Source organism: Alosa sapidissima, chromosome 19 (assembly GCF_018492685.1).
Source record: "Alosa sapidissima isolate fAloSap1 chromosome 19, fAloSap1.pri, whole genome shotgun sequence".
In the NCBI taxonomy this organism is placed as follows: Eukaryota; Metazoa; Chordata; class Actinopteri; order Clupeiformes; family Clupeidae; genus Alosa; species Alosa sapidissima.
Window position 1 is genome coordinate 12,350,178 of NC_055975.1, and position 16,149 is coordinate 12,366,326.

The following is a 16,149-nucleotide window of genomic DNA, read 5'->3' on the forward strand; positions in this document are numbered from 1 at the left end:
CATTCATTATCATTATCTTATTAAAGATTAGATGATCAGACTTTGAGTTTCAAACAAACCCCATAAATAAAGTATTTCACTTGCAAACAGTCTGACATCTATTTCTCTGACCTTCATTGCTTATGTACCTCAGCATATTTGGTTATTTTACAATAAAACTGCTTTTTTAAATTACAAAAGAGAATAGGTAATTAAGTTATTATGAGAGGTTCCATATAATAACATTTATTAAGTGTCCACAAAAACCCAGTTTCATTCCAAAACATTGCATAATTTAAAGATCGCTATGGCTTTATTATATTGCTTTTCAAACAGTACCATTCCTGCTACAATTTTACTTTTAAATTAAAACAATTAGAGAGAATGAGCACAGTTACTTAATGCCGGTACTGGTGAGCATAACTTATCCTCTCTCACTTGCATAAATATCAAAGAAACAGGCATTCAGTGTGAAAAATGCAAAATAAATTTAGTTAGTACCAAAAATATACTCAGCCAATAGTCAAATAAAAAATTATATTCACGTAATAAACATTATTTACGTCAGTTCAGTAATTCAGTGACTGACTGTGCAGCTATCACTGGTTCTGCAGTGGAATGTCAGGTTTATCTATATACTGTAATGCCTTGAATGGTTCCCTTCTTTCCTCAGGGATGCATCAAAAGCTGGTACCTTTGTGGATAAATATTTGTTGAAAACAGGATTTAGAAATATATGACAACAGTGTAATAGTAAATAACACACTGATGTTTCTGCCAAGAAGAGTATTTAAAACTGAAGTTTTGACACAAACGATTGTACTTCAGGGATATTCTGAACAACTTGTTGAAGCCACTTAAAGCCAAAAACGCTCTTGTTTTACTTCAAGGCAAACAGTGCTCAGTGAACAGGTCTATTTTTCCATTGCGTTCTAAAATATTTGGTGTCTCTCAATATGGCCGCCACACAGACTCATCCATCCTGCCGCTGGAGTTGAGCACTGTGGGGGAGCTGCTGTGGCTCCCGTCTGCCTCGCCTCCGTCCGTCTGGTTGGGGAGGTTGGGATTGATGAGCGAGCTACCTGTGGACGCGCTTGTGCACGGCGGGAGCATCCTGGACGGAGAGCGGTCACCCCCCGGGACCATGGAGAACTGGTAGGAGCCGGACGAGGCGCCGTAGTACAGGTAGGGAGTGCTGCTGGTCTGGAACGGCCCGGTTTGGTTCTGCGTGGAGCCCGGGTATGGCGGAGGCAGGTAGGTGTGGTAGTGGGTGGTGGTGGACATGCCCAGGGACATGCCCGAGGTGACCGGGGTGGGCGTGTAGGTGAATGTGGCCGGGTAGTGCATCCTAGGGCTGGAGAAGCGGCTCTCGGTCAGCGAGGAGAGACCAGGGAACTGACGCTCAAACTGGCGTGGGTCAGCAGAGAATGGGCTCAGATCAGAGGTACCTGACAGACAGAGGGAGAGAGACAGAAACAGCTTAGTATCACAGTGGAGACCCAGTAGCTAGCCCGAACTACACATTCAGAGACTTATTCAGGACATGTTAATACAATATATTCATCATGAAATTCCAGGTTCTGATCTACGTCCTCTACATTCCAAGGCACTTCATCTTTGACATTAGGGGGCGCTGTCACAACATCTTACATGAACACAAAATCACTGCACCATTTGAGTCATTCAAAGCAATGGCTTATATACTTTAATTTCTAACACTGCAAGACGTAATGGTAATGACAGCCTGTCAGGTTTGTTATTCATGCTGCAGAATACCAGGCGTCCTCTGAATTAGTTGTTGAGCAAAAATAGGTGAGTTATGAGCCTCCCTAGTGAGAGAAGGCGAGTGTTCTGTCAAGCACACTATAATTACTTAGTTAAGAATTACTGGAAAGGATTGGTCAAAGGGAGTGGGGACCAACTCATGCAGTCTCTGCTGCAATTTTTCCTGTTTAAAAGACAATCTGTCTAGAGAGACTGAATCAGAATAGGGTACAGTACATGATGTACTAGTTAAAAGGAGAAAGCATTGGAAATTTGCAGCCCTTCTGTGGAAAAACAGGTAATACAAAAGTTTCTGCACAGAATGTGACTGTGTGACAGCAGCTGAACGTTATAGATGAAAATACCACTGACTCATAATGACAATGCCTTTCCTAGATACAGCCGGACCAGTGTTTCACAAAGAGATTAGAAAATTGAGATAGAACACGACTTCTGTTCATGATATCAGCAAGACTGAATGCATCACTGAGTGTAATCTTGTGCACAGACAAATACGAGAACGTGCATATGGCTAATGTGAGCATGGCTACTTGAAACCTGATTTTTTTGTGAAAGCAGCTCTTTAGTAAAGGAGGTTAAAAGTAAAGGAATGCCAAGACATAGTAAAGGAAGGCCATCTTTGTCCTGGCCAGTTTGCATTGTTGTGATACAATCAATTGTCTATATGATGTTTTGAATATATCTTCCAGCTTGTGCGTGTTTGTGTGTGTGTGTGTGGATGCATGCATTTGTATGAATATCAAAGTACAACCCCAAAAAATCTCAGGGATAAATCGGGTGCACATATGGAAACACTTTGAGGAAAAAAAACAGTTTCCATGGGATGCATAATCAGGCCCCTCAGATGTGGTTGTATGTCTCCGATTAGCCAAAGAAAAGGGGCAGTTCTGCTCTTTCAGACCTTCTGTTGGCTTTTCTAAAAATTATAAACCACTAATGGGCTGTGGCTACCAGCACACTGCGCAGGGGAGTGAGAAGAAAGAAGTGAGACTGTCCGCTCGTCCTCCTGTGGCTCTCCTCTCCACTGGCCGTCTCCTCCTCCTCTCTCTCTTCCTCCTCCTCCTCCTCCTCTCCTCTCTCCTCATCTGCGCGTGGCATTGCTTTGCTGCTAGGCTGTTGGATGCTCTTTTGCCCCCTGATTCCCTCCACTGATCTACTCCCTCTCTCTCCCTCCCTCCCTCCCTCCTGCTCTCTCTCCCTCTCTGGGGTCTGCTGTCGTTCTGTGCTGTCTCCTCCCTGCCCTGTATCCCTGGTGCTGAGGTGCATTCCCTCTTATCATAAATCATGAGGCGTCCTCTTTGTCAGCGCGTCTGCTGCAGCCGAGTGTTTACGGAGCCGTGAGTGGCACGTCGGCAGATGTGCGCCGGGGCCGCATGTGTGGTCAATTATGACGACGGTGTCTCTTCGCATTATCAGATCGCGGCCATCTCAGATGAAAAAGGAAGTTCTCCGTAGAAGGAGACAACAAGATAAAACAGGGCGCTCTCCTCTGTACCTATTCCAAGAGGGAGATAGAGGCTGGATGGCCTGCTCACCAGAGCCAACTGCCAAGACGCAGAGCCAAGCTATGCAAAATGATCCTGTCATGTTGATGCAGGTGATTTTGAGGGAAACAAGCCAGATTGCAGAGGACTAGGGAACTGAGCTTAGCCTGAGCTGGCAAAGATCCATTGGTATTAAGGAAATAATCGAGCCCGAGAAGTAACTTTGAACAAACATTACATTCTGATCCATCAATTTCTTCCTTCAAGGTTTTTTTTTATTTCACCTAATCTGCATCAGAAAGACAAAGAAACTACTTTCCAGCACATGGCTGAATAAATACAGGAATAGATTTTCCTCCAATGTATTAAGCAGTGGTGCCCGCCTGTTCATTTTTTATTACTTAAGCATGGGAACATCCGGGGGGCATATTTGAGCATGACCCCCAGGCAGAGGTGGAGTGGGGCGGGCAAGGCCGGGCCCATGAACCCCCCCACCCCCCGCCCCAGCATCTGTTGCTGGTGAGGCTACACCGGATGCCGGTGCCAGTCTGAGCTCCATTAAGGCAGCACTCAGCGAAGAATGAGGGGGGCGTTAGGACCAGGGAGGTGCGCGTGTCTCTTTGAGGGTAGAACAAAGGCTGACATCTCAGAGATGAAAGGAGGATGAAATCTAAACTAATCAAACCCAACAAGGCAGCTGGCCGCGGTTCAAATAATAAAAAAAATTGCAGGCAACGAACAGCCACACAGCCGAGAGGTAATTGAAACTTTCACGTTCGCTCTGAGCACCAAGAAAACAGTTAGGGTGGAGAGAAGGCAGGAGAGAGAGAGAAAAAAAGAAGAAAAAAAAAGAAAAAAGAAAACCTGGCAGAGAGTCAAACAGGTGTATCGAAGGCAAACATGTCTATGTGTTTGTTTCAAACCAACCCTGAGTTGGGGGTGGCGGTGGGGGGAGGGGATTACTTCTTTATTTAGTAAAAGGCATAGTTGTGAGGCCATCTCTCATTCTGTATGTCCACAATCGCTTTCACAGAGGCATATATCTACTGCTGCCTGTGAGTCAGAAACTCAATTCTTTTTTTATTGTTCCTTTTAATGCCCGTCTCAAAGACAGACTCTCACAAGTTCAAAGACCTTAACTGGAGGGATACTGGGAGTGGAGAGATATTCTTTCAGATTTTCACTCTTTCACAAAGGTGCCATTGGTTTGAAGACATTTGGCTCGAGGGCAATTTCTTCTGTGCAACGATTGCTCACAAAACGAGAGTTGAAGTGGAGAAAAGAAGGGTCTTTGATGAAGCTCCAACGCATAGTGAGGGGGTAGAGAACGGACAGACAGACTTGAGAAAAGTTCACACGGTTAATGCAATCACTCCTCAGCTAGTTAAGTCTGCTCACTCATTCTCCTTGTGAACTTGAAACTCTCAGGTATAGAGATAGATGACAGACATATATTTACCTACACACACACACACACACATCCACCCACACACACACCTACTCACCCACACACACAAACACACATCCACACACACCTACTCACCCACATTCATAACCCCCCCCCCCATCACACACACACACACACACCTTCCACACATACACACACAAACACACACACACACACATTCCTAAATAACAGGAGCCTTGTCAGACACCTCAGAAGACCTAACTGCTTCGTGTAGGTCTCCGCGTCAGCTGAGACGGCGGCTCTTTGAAGCCGAGAGGTGAGAGGCGAGAGGGAGTTTCCCCTACCTGAGAGCCGTCTTGGCACATCGCTGATGGCGGGCAGGCCGGTGGCTCGGGTGGCGGACAGGGGCGTGGTGGAGTGAATAGAAGGCGAGGTCATTTGGCTCAGGTAAGGGGTGTACGGCTGCTCGTAGGACCAGGGCGGAGAGGACTGCGATTGCCTAGGGTCTGTAGGGAGAACCACACACACACAACCAAGTGAACAACTCCTACAGCCACTTACACAGCAAATCCTAACCTATCACAGTTTCATAGCACGTTAGCAAGTTAGCATGTTAATATACAGATAAAATTCTGTAGATAAAACATTAACTTTATAAAGATAGCACGCTTATATCAGCAGATAAGGTCTTGATAGTGATTTATTCAATCAGGTTTGGAGTGCAGGAGTGTCTTGAAAAATAAATAAGACTGTGGTGTGAAGTGGTTTGGCAGAGCGACAGTCTGCACAATCCAAGTATGTCTTCTGCCTAATCATTTGCATTTATGCCGTTGACAGGGTGTTTCCATGAACAGGATCACATCTGGAGGCCTTCCAGAGAGGTGGAGTGTTCTTCCCACGAGCACAAAGTTATGCACTATTGAGCAAAAGACTGCTTTGCTGCCACGCTAATCACCCCAGACAATATTACTGTAACGTATATTACATTGCATTTGCTAGATATGATTTGAGATTAGATATTAGATTTAATTAAAATTGGCATTTGTGCCATGAAAAGAATGACAAATGGCTGTCTGAGATGACAATGAATACATGAATGGCATAGCATGGCATGTGAATGGACTGTGCCAAGCAAACACATACTGTCCAATAGTATTCATGCTTAGTGGACTCAAGTGATGCAGTGCAATTGTAATCACAATCTTTCCTCCTCACCCATAAAAGGTCATAGTCTTTTTTTGTTGTTTCTACTCATCAGTATGAGTAGCTAGATTCGATTGAAACAACATGCTCTCATAAGGGCAAGGCTGAGTGGAGTGGAAGTGTGTCACTATAGCATTCCTTAGCCTGCATGTTAAGTCATGAACGCTGTGGCACTGGATCAGAAGGAGCAGTCAGGTGACAGTGATAGATCAGGTAATAAGCAATTTTAGGCGAGAAATTATTACACACACACTAACAAAAATATGTTAACCAACCAACCAGTATTTACACTTTCAGGTTGTGTTCAAATGGTGGTCAGTTGGGATGGAAATGGTCGAGGCCACATCGGGCGTCCTTCAAACGAAATGGAAAACTGAGGTTCCAACTCACAGTTCTTATAAAAGGGTTCCGATATACCAAATGTGAAGACAAGATGTGGTAACTAGTGGTAGTGTCCCAAATTGATTTATTTCCAATTGAGGTGTCCTACAGTATTCACAAACTAGAACAAAAAGGTCACCCCACCATACAGCTTATAGCAGCGGTCAGAGGTGCTGCCACACCATCCACATTTGTGGTGTTGGGAAAAGTTTCTGTAATACAGTGTATGCAAAACCATTTGGGGTATCTAAGAGGGCATGTGTCAAAAAACACACTTTATGAGTGCAACCTTTCATTCATTCATTCACACTGTCACAATTACATCACTGTTCTCTCACCTGAGATCTGATTCTGACCCTGTGGGTTGAAGGAGTTGGCCGTGGTGTTGAGTGATGGCCGTGGACTCTGCGTTGGCACGGCGACCCTCATAGTGGTCTGTCGGAGGCGCTCTAGCTCGCTCAGGCGCTCCGAAAACAAGCCGGCCTTTGGTGGGTCCTCCAGCTTCTGTCTGTGTCCTGGGGAAAGAGAGAGATTGTACTCCAAACATTCTCTATGACCTCATGTTAAACCTCATGTTTAAATGTTCTGCTTTGGCAATGCAGAAAATATTTGTCATGCTAATAAAGCTCACTTGAATTTAATTGAATTGATTTGAGAGAGAGAGAGAGAGAGAGAGAGAGAGCAAAGCAACATAACATCATCTGATCCTGTGATTGATATGCCATGCCATCTGTTTGCCTGAGGTAAAGATCACAGTCAGGATTTTGACAAAGAAAGTTGTTCTGATGTGGTTAATCCAAGGGCGTTGGTCTCAGCTTTGGTAGGGACACATCCACAACTCCTGTTGTCACGATACCAACATTATTGTTTCAATACCAATAGCAAGTGAAGAATCTCGATTTCGATACTATTGCGATTTTTTAAAATTTGATTTGAGTGATTTGTGAGATCATTCACATCAGTGGTAATCATAGAATTTGATTGACCCTCCACACACACACACACACACACACACACACACACACACATAGAAAGTGATGGTTGTCGTAGGTTTCTTTTTCATATTTTGGAATTCATATAAACTATAAATTTATATTGATAATTATTTATAGTATTTTATGATCTACATGATTACTAATAGCTAAACATATTTAGTCATTTGATTACATCATATTGATATTTAAATTATTAGGCTACACTTGTCTATATCTTGTCTACATTTGGTGTGTAAATCTAATTGAGTGCCTGTTTAGTTTCGCAAGTGCAAGGATATGTGGATTCAATTCAGCATGTTTGCTATGTCATTAGATAAAATAAATGTTAAAAAAACTAACAAGTCAAAGAAAATCTTTCTGGGATGAGATCATAGAAGAGATAAGTGTCTCGCAATGTTCATTTATGAGTATGGAAATGCACCAGTTTATCTTTTATCACTTTATTTCTATAAACTGCAATGAAAAAGCTTCGTATTTTGGGGTGGCAAAGCTGATCTACAAACCACAAAAAGGGGCAAAGATGTACATGCTGAAGGGCAAAGGGAATATCACAATGTTTTACTCTGGCCTTTTTGCTATGTATTGGCAGACAGCCCTAACTTACCGTTGTCGTTGACACACCCGCTCGCTTTGACTGCCGGTGCAAACAAGTAGCCTTTGACACTCTCCGTGCGTGTAGGCCTACTGTAGCGTGCATGTCAGATAACCCTTCCCCCTCCCCCTCTGTTTTTCAGCAAATCATATGACGACGTTTTTTGTACTGTTGTGCTGGCTGTCGGAATGATCAGCAGCACAAATAAGTTCGCTAAAATATTGGTGGGGACAATTTTGTCATCTTAAAATATTGATTAGGACTAGTCCTTTTGATTGATTAGGACTAGCGTCCCACCCTAAATCTACGCCCATGGGTTAATCTATGCCATGGTTAGTTTCAAAGATTAATGCTGTATCATACATTAGATTAATGTTGTATCATACATTAAAAGATTAATTCTGTATCATACATTCTTACCATAAAGTGTATAAGTATTACAAATGACAACTGTGAAACATGGAAGAATTAAAAACAGTCTCTAACTGCCTGCATAGAGTTGGCCTTGATGGTTTTACAGACAAAGTGTAGGTACAGCAACAGTAAAAGACACTCAATGATGACAACCCCAACCCCCCTCGCGACCCCCCCCCCCCCCCCCCCCCCCACACACACAGACAGAATCTGAGCCAGTCGGAAAATCCTGTAAAAGGGAGCGATGACGCAGCATTGGTCCTGTATAGCCAAAACAAACTCAGCACATACGCGTCAACTATTTCAAACGCTCGAGCATCTTTCACTCAGAAAAAAAAACCCTCTGCTGTTTACTGACTGCCATGAGGAAGAAGAAGAAGAAGATTAAAACACATGCATGCAACTTTCTCCACCGGAGTATGACAACAAAGGATTACAGGCCCATCCCTCAGAGCCGTCACGCCATGCCCACCTTTCTGTGAGACAGCCAGGACTCAGTGGGCTTTGCCCAGGGGAACAGCCGCCGTACCATCCCATGGACACACTGGGCATAATCTTCTAAAAGGCCATAGGGACACACACTGGTTTAGTCTGAACGTATGCGTCAATAAAAGAGGATAATAGAAGTTAAAGAGAGACTTTGTGAGTCAAGTCCCTTTTGTCTGTTTTTTTCTGGTTCTGTCTTCTTCTCCCCCTCCCTCTCCCTTTCTCTCCCTCTCCCTTTCTCTCCCCTTCTCTCTCTCTCTCTCTCTCTCTCTCTCTCCCTCTCTCTCTCATTGTGCTTCTCTGCCTCTGTCTCCCCTGACTCAGAGCGTGCCTGTCTGTCTAGCCCCTGGTTGGCTGCCCTGAATGGCTGTAAAGTAAATATCAAACAGAAGAAAAGAGAAACTCCTGCTGAAGCTTGGCCGGCCTCCAACTGGCAGCGCTCGAGCTAGCGCTACCTCCGATCCTGCAAAACCTGATTGTGCTTCACGGCTAAGCTGAGCAAATAACACTTTCTGAGAAGCTGGCCTTATTCAGGGACAAACTCTCTCTCTTTCTATCTCTCTCTCTCTCTCTCTCTTTCGCTGTCCTTCTTTCAGAGAAAGCGGGCCTATACACACAGAGCAAGATTAATCCCAAGGTGCATTCAGCACAGAAGGCTAAATAAAAACATAGCCCACCCCCTTCCCCCATGCCATCAGCCACTGGCTTTACTGTTGAAAGGGGGAACCAGTTGAGCTCCATTTAAACTAGTTTAATGGGCTGCTGACTCTTCCTCTGGTGTGTGTATTGTGGTAAGCTTCTCGCTCACCGCAGAATTAAAAGGATCATGAACTCCACAAAGACCTTTTCTATATTCAATTAAGTTGATCTGCACATTGAGGTATTAGGGCTCTCTGGTTGATGAGGAAGAGGAGGTTGACGCCACAGAAACACGGCGCTAATGGAGGAGGCTAATTACCAGCGCCTGGAGAAGTCTGCCTGCTGTGCTCACTGGACCTGTGAGAATTGCTCGCATCCTCCAGCAGACTCTCTGAGTAAGAGAGTGAGAGAGTGTGTTCATTCCCTGAGTAAGAGAGCGAGAGTGTGTGTGTGTTCAAGACAAATGAGGCACTAGAGTCTGATAATGCTTGTGCAACAATGCTCTTGTAAACTGTGATGGCTATCAGTGAATCCAGGATGGCAGTGCCTGATATGCCATAACACTTGGCCAGCCATGAGTAACGGCTGTGCGCATGTTGGCTTATGGAAGCTCTGGAGGGACTGAAACACTAGTCTTTATGCGTCAGTGCATATCTTATTGAAAAAAAAAAACCCCACTTAGACTAAGTTCAGACACCCACATTCCCCCACCCCAGACAGTGGCGAATGTGGCTTTGATCTTCAGTTAAATTTTCAACTGAAAGTCCAGGGGGCATCTTGGCCTTGACCCTGCATGATTCATCGCTAACAATGGAAAGTCCCTGACAGTCACACTTTTATGTTACACGTGCAACAAAGGCCTATTGAGCTTCATGTAACAATGGATAGTGATACTTTAAAAAGGGCTATGAGTTTCAAGCGCTCTGAAGTAGATGCACCTAATCATACCTCAACTTGAAGGACGGTCAGAGGTCTGCTGACACCTTAGACACAACCTGAAGCAGAGAAAATAATGAGTGCCTCGAGCACCAAATGGACAATGCAAAAAAGACGGGACCAAGCTGCTGTTAAAAAAACAAGAGACTATGAAAGCTTTGTCTTTCTCATGCAAATCTGCCGCACCACAGACTGTAAATAATCCAGCAAGGCCGTATTGCTGGCAGCGTTCCCGAGCGAATGTGAAATTGCCATCTGATAGCGCTACGACCTGCAATAACACCCTCCGCACGTTAAACACAAGCACGCTTTTAACATCAAATATCGCCTCACTGGCCGTCAGTGTGCATCAATCATCCGGTGGCGACACAGGGAATGAAACGCATGGCAGAAGAAAAGGAAACATACATCCGTCTAGATTTAATTTCTTTAATTGCTGTGGTGTGGGGAGAGCCCACTCCTCTGAAGACTGAAACAATGGATTATTTCACATGGCAGCTATGCACTGGGAGCCTGTGAAATTATCAGCAAGAGAGAGAGAGAGAGAGAGAGAGAGAGAGAGAGCCAGACAAAGAGAGAGAGAGAGGGAGGAAGGGAGAAGAGGGAGAGAGAGAAAGAGAGAGGGAGAGAAAGAGGGGGAGGGAGAGAGAGAGAGGGGGAGGGAGGGAGAAGAGGGAGAGAGAGAAGGAGAGAGGGAGAGAAAGAGACAGACAGAGAGAGAGAGAAGGGGAGGGAGGGAGAGAGAGGGAGGGGAAAGAATGGACTGGAAGATAGAACAAGAGACTTGGGGCAGGCCAAGAGACAGTCTGCACTAACTATCTTACTATGGACCCTTTCAACAAGGTAAACAAAAACAATGCTTGAACGTTCTATTTGGGCCCCAATCTACTTCCTCTGCATTAAGATAACATATGGAATGTTAAAAAGGAAGTCTTGTGGGGCCAACTATGATGCTGAGAATGGAACTCTCCTGAAAGGGTCCATAAGCGGGGGCTAAAACGTAGAAGTTTAAGACAGGGAGCAAACGAGACACAGAGAGAAAAAGAGAGAGGGGAAGAGAGAGTGAATGAGGGAGAGAAGGAGAGGGAGTAACAGCAGCCAGCCAAGCTGCACTGGCCCATGGCCAGAAGCCTGTGTGGTCTGCGTGTTCCAGGCCTCAGGAAGCGAAGCAGGCCAAGAGAGGGCACACACGCTAGCAGGGCTCTTTTTAAATCGACGGGTTGTCTTCAGGAGTCAGACATAATGCAGCATTGCTAAACAAACATGGAAAAAAAACACTTCCCCCATAAGAATTTGTTTTTTATATTTTGAAAAATGAGGAGAAATTAATTTCATAGCAAAATGAACGAACAAAAAGACCCTGACAACTTAATCAGAAACCTAATATGAACCTTGTCAAACTGACTGCATGAGTTTCTACAACGGTACAAAAATTTTGCTTACTGAGCTCATGCCATAAATTGCTTTAGTCCAAAAGTTGGTTCTAGCTTACGGAGAGCACATATCAGTGTAAGTCTAGCAAGTGTTTTTGAAGTACTGCAGATATTTATTGCAGGGATTCAAGCCAAGGATCTTCCTCATGGGATAAACATCCCACATGAGCTTTAAGCCTCCTGTCAGATATATTCGGGTGAACTGCTAAAGATTTCACTACCTCTACGTGCGCCATGCAAGTGAGCCGATGAAATATTCTCGCACATGAATATGTATTGTACAATTCCTACATTGTGCGGGACGGAAAATAAGGCTTTGCTTCGGTGGTGTCCAGTGAACTCACTGGGGGCCAACAGACTATGGCTTTGCACTGGAAAAGACAAGGTGTATTTTACCCTACTGTACGGCTCGGACTGAGGCTGTCAGCCTCCTGTCGTTGATACAAAGCTCACAGTTTCTCACTTGCCAACAGCAACAGTAACATACTTTTCTTTAAAACTGGCGTTCTGCTCTCAGAGGTGCACAAGGGAAAGGAAAGTACAACCAGATATTCTGCACAAATGAGCTAGTCCTGAGTGGTGTTTATTTTCTATGGACTGCTCTTTCTTTTGTCTGCTAGTCCAACTTCATGTGCGCCTACCTGTCAGGACATGCTCCGAATGTTCAAAGGCAGAGGTGGCTATTGAAATCTACGGTGAAATAATTCTCCGAAAATTAGGGGCTTAAGTTACTGGCTAGTCTACATAAACGGTCTCAAAATGTAATGACTCCGCTTGCGATTTAAAAGATTACTTGTAAGAAAACAACAAGCATAAAAAAGTCAGCAGGGAAGAGAAACACCTGAATAGAAAAGGGATTTGTCATGTTCAGAGGCCGCTCCATGAAATGTGGGTTTGCTGAACACTTTTAATATCGTTCCTTTGAACCGAAGGACAAAAGAATGAGAGGAAATAAAGCAAACGAGTGGAGACGGAGCGAATGGGAAAGAGAGGTGGGAGGAAAGACTCCAGGAGTGAAGAGTGCCCCCACTGACGTCATTTACCAGCCTCTGTAAGCTGACAAACACAGAGGTGAAGCTTTGAAGACTGTCTGGCTACTGCTTTATTGGAGCCCTGCGCCAGACAATAGTGCTTTTCCAGCCGTCTGACTGGCAGTCAAAACAGATTTAGGAATAAGCTTGGAAAATTAAGTGCCTTTGCAAAAAAAAATAAACATGTAGGTGTATTGGGTGTGTATGTGATCTGAATTATTTAAACAACCTAAGCACAAATCCTTCGCAACTACATGATGGGCCTTTGGATGAACAACACCACACTGGAAGTCGGTGAGGACAAATGCTAACAAAAAGAGCAACATCACGAGATGTAATTGCTTGTGAAAGACTGGCTCGTGGTAGCGCCGTGGTGATAAATGGCAACATCTTTTACTTCCAGTGACTCTGGACGTGTCACTTCATCAGATCATGCTGTCACGAGGAGACAAGCCCAACATTCTCTCCATTCTACCGAGATTCAATGTCATCTGAAGCCCCCCCACCACCTACACCCACTCTCTCTCTGTCTCTCTCTCACACACACACACACACACACACACACACTGGAAGCACACATCCAAACTGGATCTCTGCCTCTCACTCCTCTCAGAGTGTCTTGATCCAAACCAAGTGGATGGAGCCAGCCAACATTCCATAAACAGTTTTCTGATTGGCTTCATATGCGTCGTTATGTGTGCTACAGCGCAGTGACAATAGGCGACAGTATTTCTTTCGCCTGCTCATAAAAAGAGCCACATTTCATGTGTGGATCCCTTATAATTAACAGATTCCATTTCCTCTGAAAGTTACGAAAACATCTGCCATCGCTGTCCATCAGGGTGCCGAGAATAAGCGCCAGATCCGCCGATATCCGCTTCGATCTGAGCTTGGGTGGCTTACTCTGAACTTTTAAAGCGCTCTCAAGCAAAAACACCAAGGTAGCCCTGCTCACATTAAACAGTCGGGCACAGTGGTAGAAACAACAGTGGGTCCTCTATAAATGGTCTCCTGGTCCAACCATCCCCACCCAGCCTATTAGCCAAATGACTTTTAATAACCAGCTGGGGCCTCCTCTAAGCCCGCCGCACCAGATAATTACAGTCCCCTCTCTGACGCCAGGCGCTGTGTGCTCAGCACACCACACTCTAACCCAGGCCTGCGCAGGGAGGGCTCGCAACACACACGCCACTCATGGACCAAAACTTGTCAAACACAGAAAATGGGGAGGGGAGGAGAGGGGGTAGGAAGGGAGTAGAGGGGCTAGGAGGGGAGGAGAGGGGGTAGGAGGGGAGGAGAAGGGGTAGGAGGGGAGGTCGTATTTCAGTACGATTCTTTTTTTTTCTTCTTCTTCTGTTTTTGGGTCTCTAAACAATGTGGCTATTACATGCATAACACAGCAAATATTTTTTTTCCAAAAACACAACAAGAATTTTCCAATTCCTAAATTTCAGATGTGATCAATATCAAACCCCTTACACAGACAATTGCCATACTAGTGGAGCCGGACTTGTCCAAGTTGGTTGGTTTTGCCATCTGTGCCAGCTAGCATTCTACTCCCTCCAGGAAGTCAACAAACACTGAATACAGAAGCATTTGCCAACTTCCATTGTGCCTTGTCTCTCCTCATGTTAAGATTATAGTGACAGGCTTTGGTGGCATGATCCAAACAAACAGAGCATTCGCCATTCAGTGGCATGAGTGCTGACACCGCCGTTCCTGTCTGACTTATCTGCTCAGGCTGTCTGTGAACAAAAGCAATTTTGCTCTGCCCTCCTCCTCAGTGTTGGCAAATGAGCTTAAATATTTATACACATTACCCCATAGTCCTCCAGTGGGAAACAGAGACAGCACATGGTGATATGGGGATTCAATTAACAAAATATTTTGAGAACAACCCAGGACTCCAGTCAATGACTTCCAGATTGGCAAAGTATTAGCTTTACACAATACTTTCAAAAGTTTTCTGTCTTTTTTTATAGCATTTATGTATGTAATGCTAGTAAATATTTGGAGCTTAAGAGTTCTAATAGTTGGACTCCCCTCTATTTTCACTGACTACTTATTCGTTGGAATAAACAAGGATTCCAACCTTCAGAACTGAGCCTCTATGTATGATGGCTTTTGCTGCTGCAAACCTGAGCCACACAAGGAGTCTTTTCTTCCAAATTGGCCAAAAATGAGCTGTAATACAACAGTATGTCTCCATTTAAGATGCAGCTTAGCTTTGTCAGTGATGCCCAAATAAGAATCTGATAGACACATTTACATAATAGATTTTTAAAGATGAACTGATGTCCAAACTAATTTACTTAACTCATTATGCAGTTTCCCCCTTTCCAGTAAATACTTTGAATAAATACAAAACAATGGGGCACTGTTTAGCACTTCTGATGAACCAGTGATCCAGACATTTAATTTTTGTCTGTCTCCCTACCCCCCCTCCTCCTCTGTCTCTCTCTCTCTCTTTCTGAGTTCCGGACCGGAGGAATGCATAAACAGGCAGGCAGAGGCAGCTTCGCATCAGACTAACAGGAGGTTGCACAACACTAGATGTCTCTGCATGTGTCATTTCCTGCTTGGCCACCTGCCTGCGTCCTAGCAACTGCATGTATGAGAAAGAGAACAAGGGAGAGAGAGAGAGAGAGGGGAGAGAGAGAGGCGAGAAAGAGAGAGAAAGGGGGAGATAGAGAGAGAGGAGAAAAGAAAAAGAGAGAGAAGGGGGGAGAGAGAGAGGGACGACAGAATGAGAAAGAGGTGAATGCCAAAAGAGAAGATGGAGAGAGGTAGATAGGGAATGATAGAAATGGCTGACATATATAGCCTCTTTGCAGCCAAGATATTGAGACACCAAGTTCTAGTTCAGCGTTGCCTAACACGTGGATGTAGCATGATGCCACGGCTGCATTCAATACATCAGCCTGCTCTGCACAGCCCTCATGGAGGTGAAGGCCTTTACTCCAACTGAACTAAAACAAGCAAACAAGGGCAGCTTCTAGGGTAGCTAAAGAAATGACTACTGACAGCCGACTACTGACAGCCAACAACCTGAAGAGGAATGAGTCAGTCAAATGCTACTTGACAAGTTGTGTGTGTTGATCTTTGTTTTAACTGTCTTAACTCTGTCTTGTGTGTACACACGCAGGCGTGCTATTCTCCAGCAGGAGATGAATCAAAATTAATAAAGACTTTGTTTATAATTCAACTTGCCTCAAGCACGCACATTCACACACACACACACACACACACACACACACACACACACACACACACACACACCTACACACACACACACAAAACAGACACCGACACACACACACTCACGCACAGATTCACACGCATACACAGCTGTGTGACAAGCCTAATGTTTACAGTCATGGAAA

General features: G+C 44.6%; 1 protein-coding gene across 1 annotated transcript in view; it reads right to left on the minus strand.

The window, feature by feature from the left end:
• Positions 1-273: 273 nt before the first annotated feature.
• Positions 274-16,149, minus strand: part of runx2a (RUNX family transcription factor 2a) — a 44,767-nt gene continuing 28,891 nt past the window's right edge. The window contains exons 6-8 of the mRNA XM_042072208.1: positions 6,579-6,755; positions 5,001-5,162; positions 274-1,427 (exon numbers count right to left, since the gene is read on the minus strand). Coding sequence (XP_041928142.1) covers positions 931-1,427; positions 5,001-5,162; positions 6,579-6,755 — 836 coding nt within the window. The 3' untranslated portion in view covers positions 274-930. The remainder of the gene's footprint in view (positions 1,428-5,000; positions 5,163-6,578; positions 6,756-16,149) is intronic.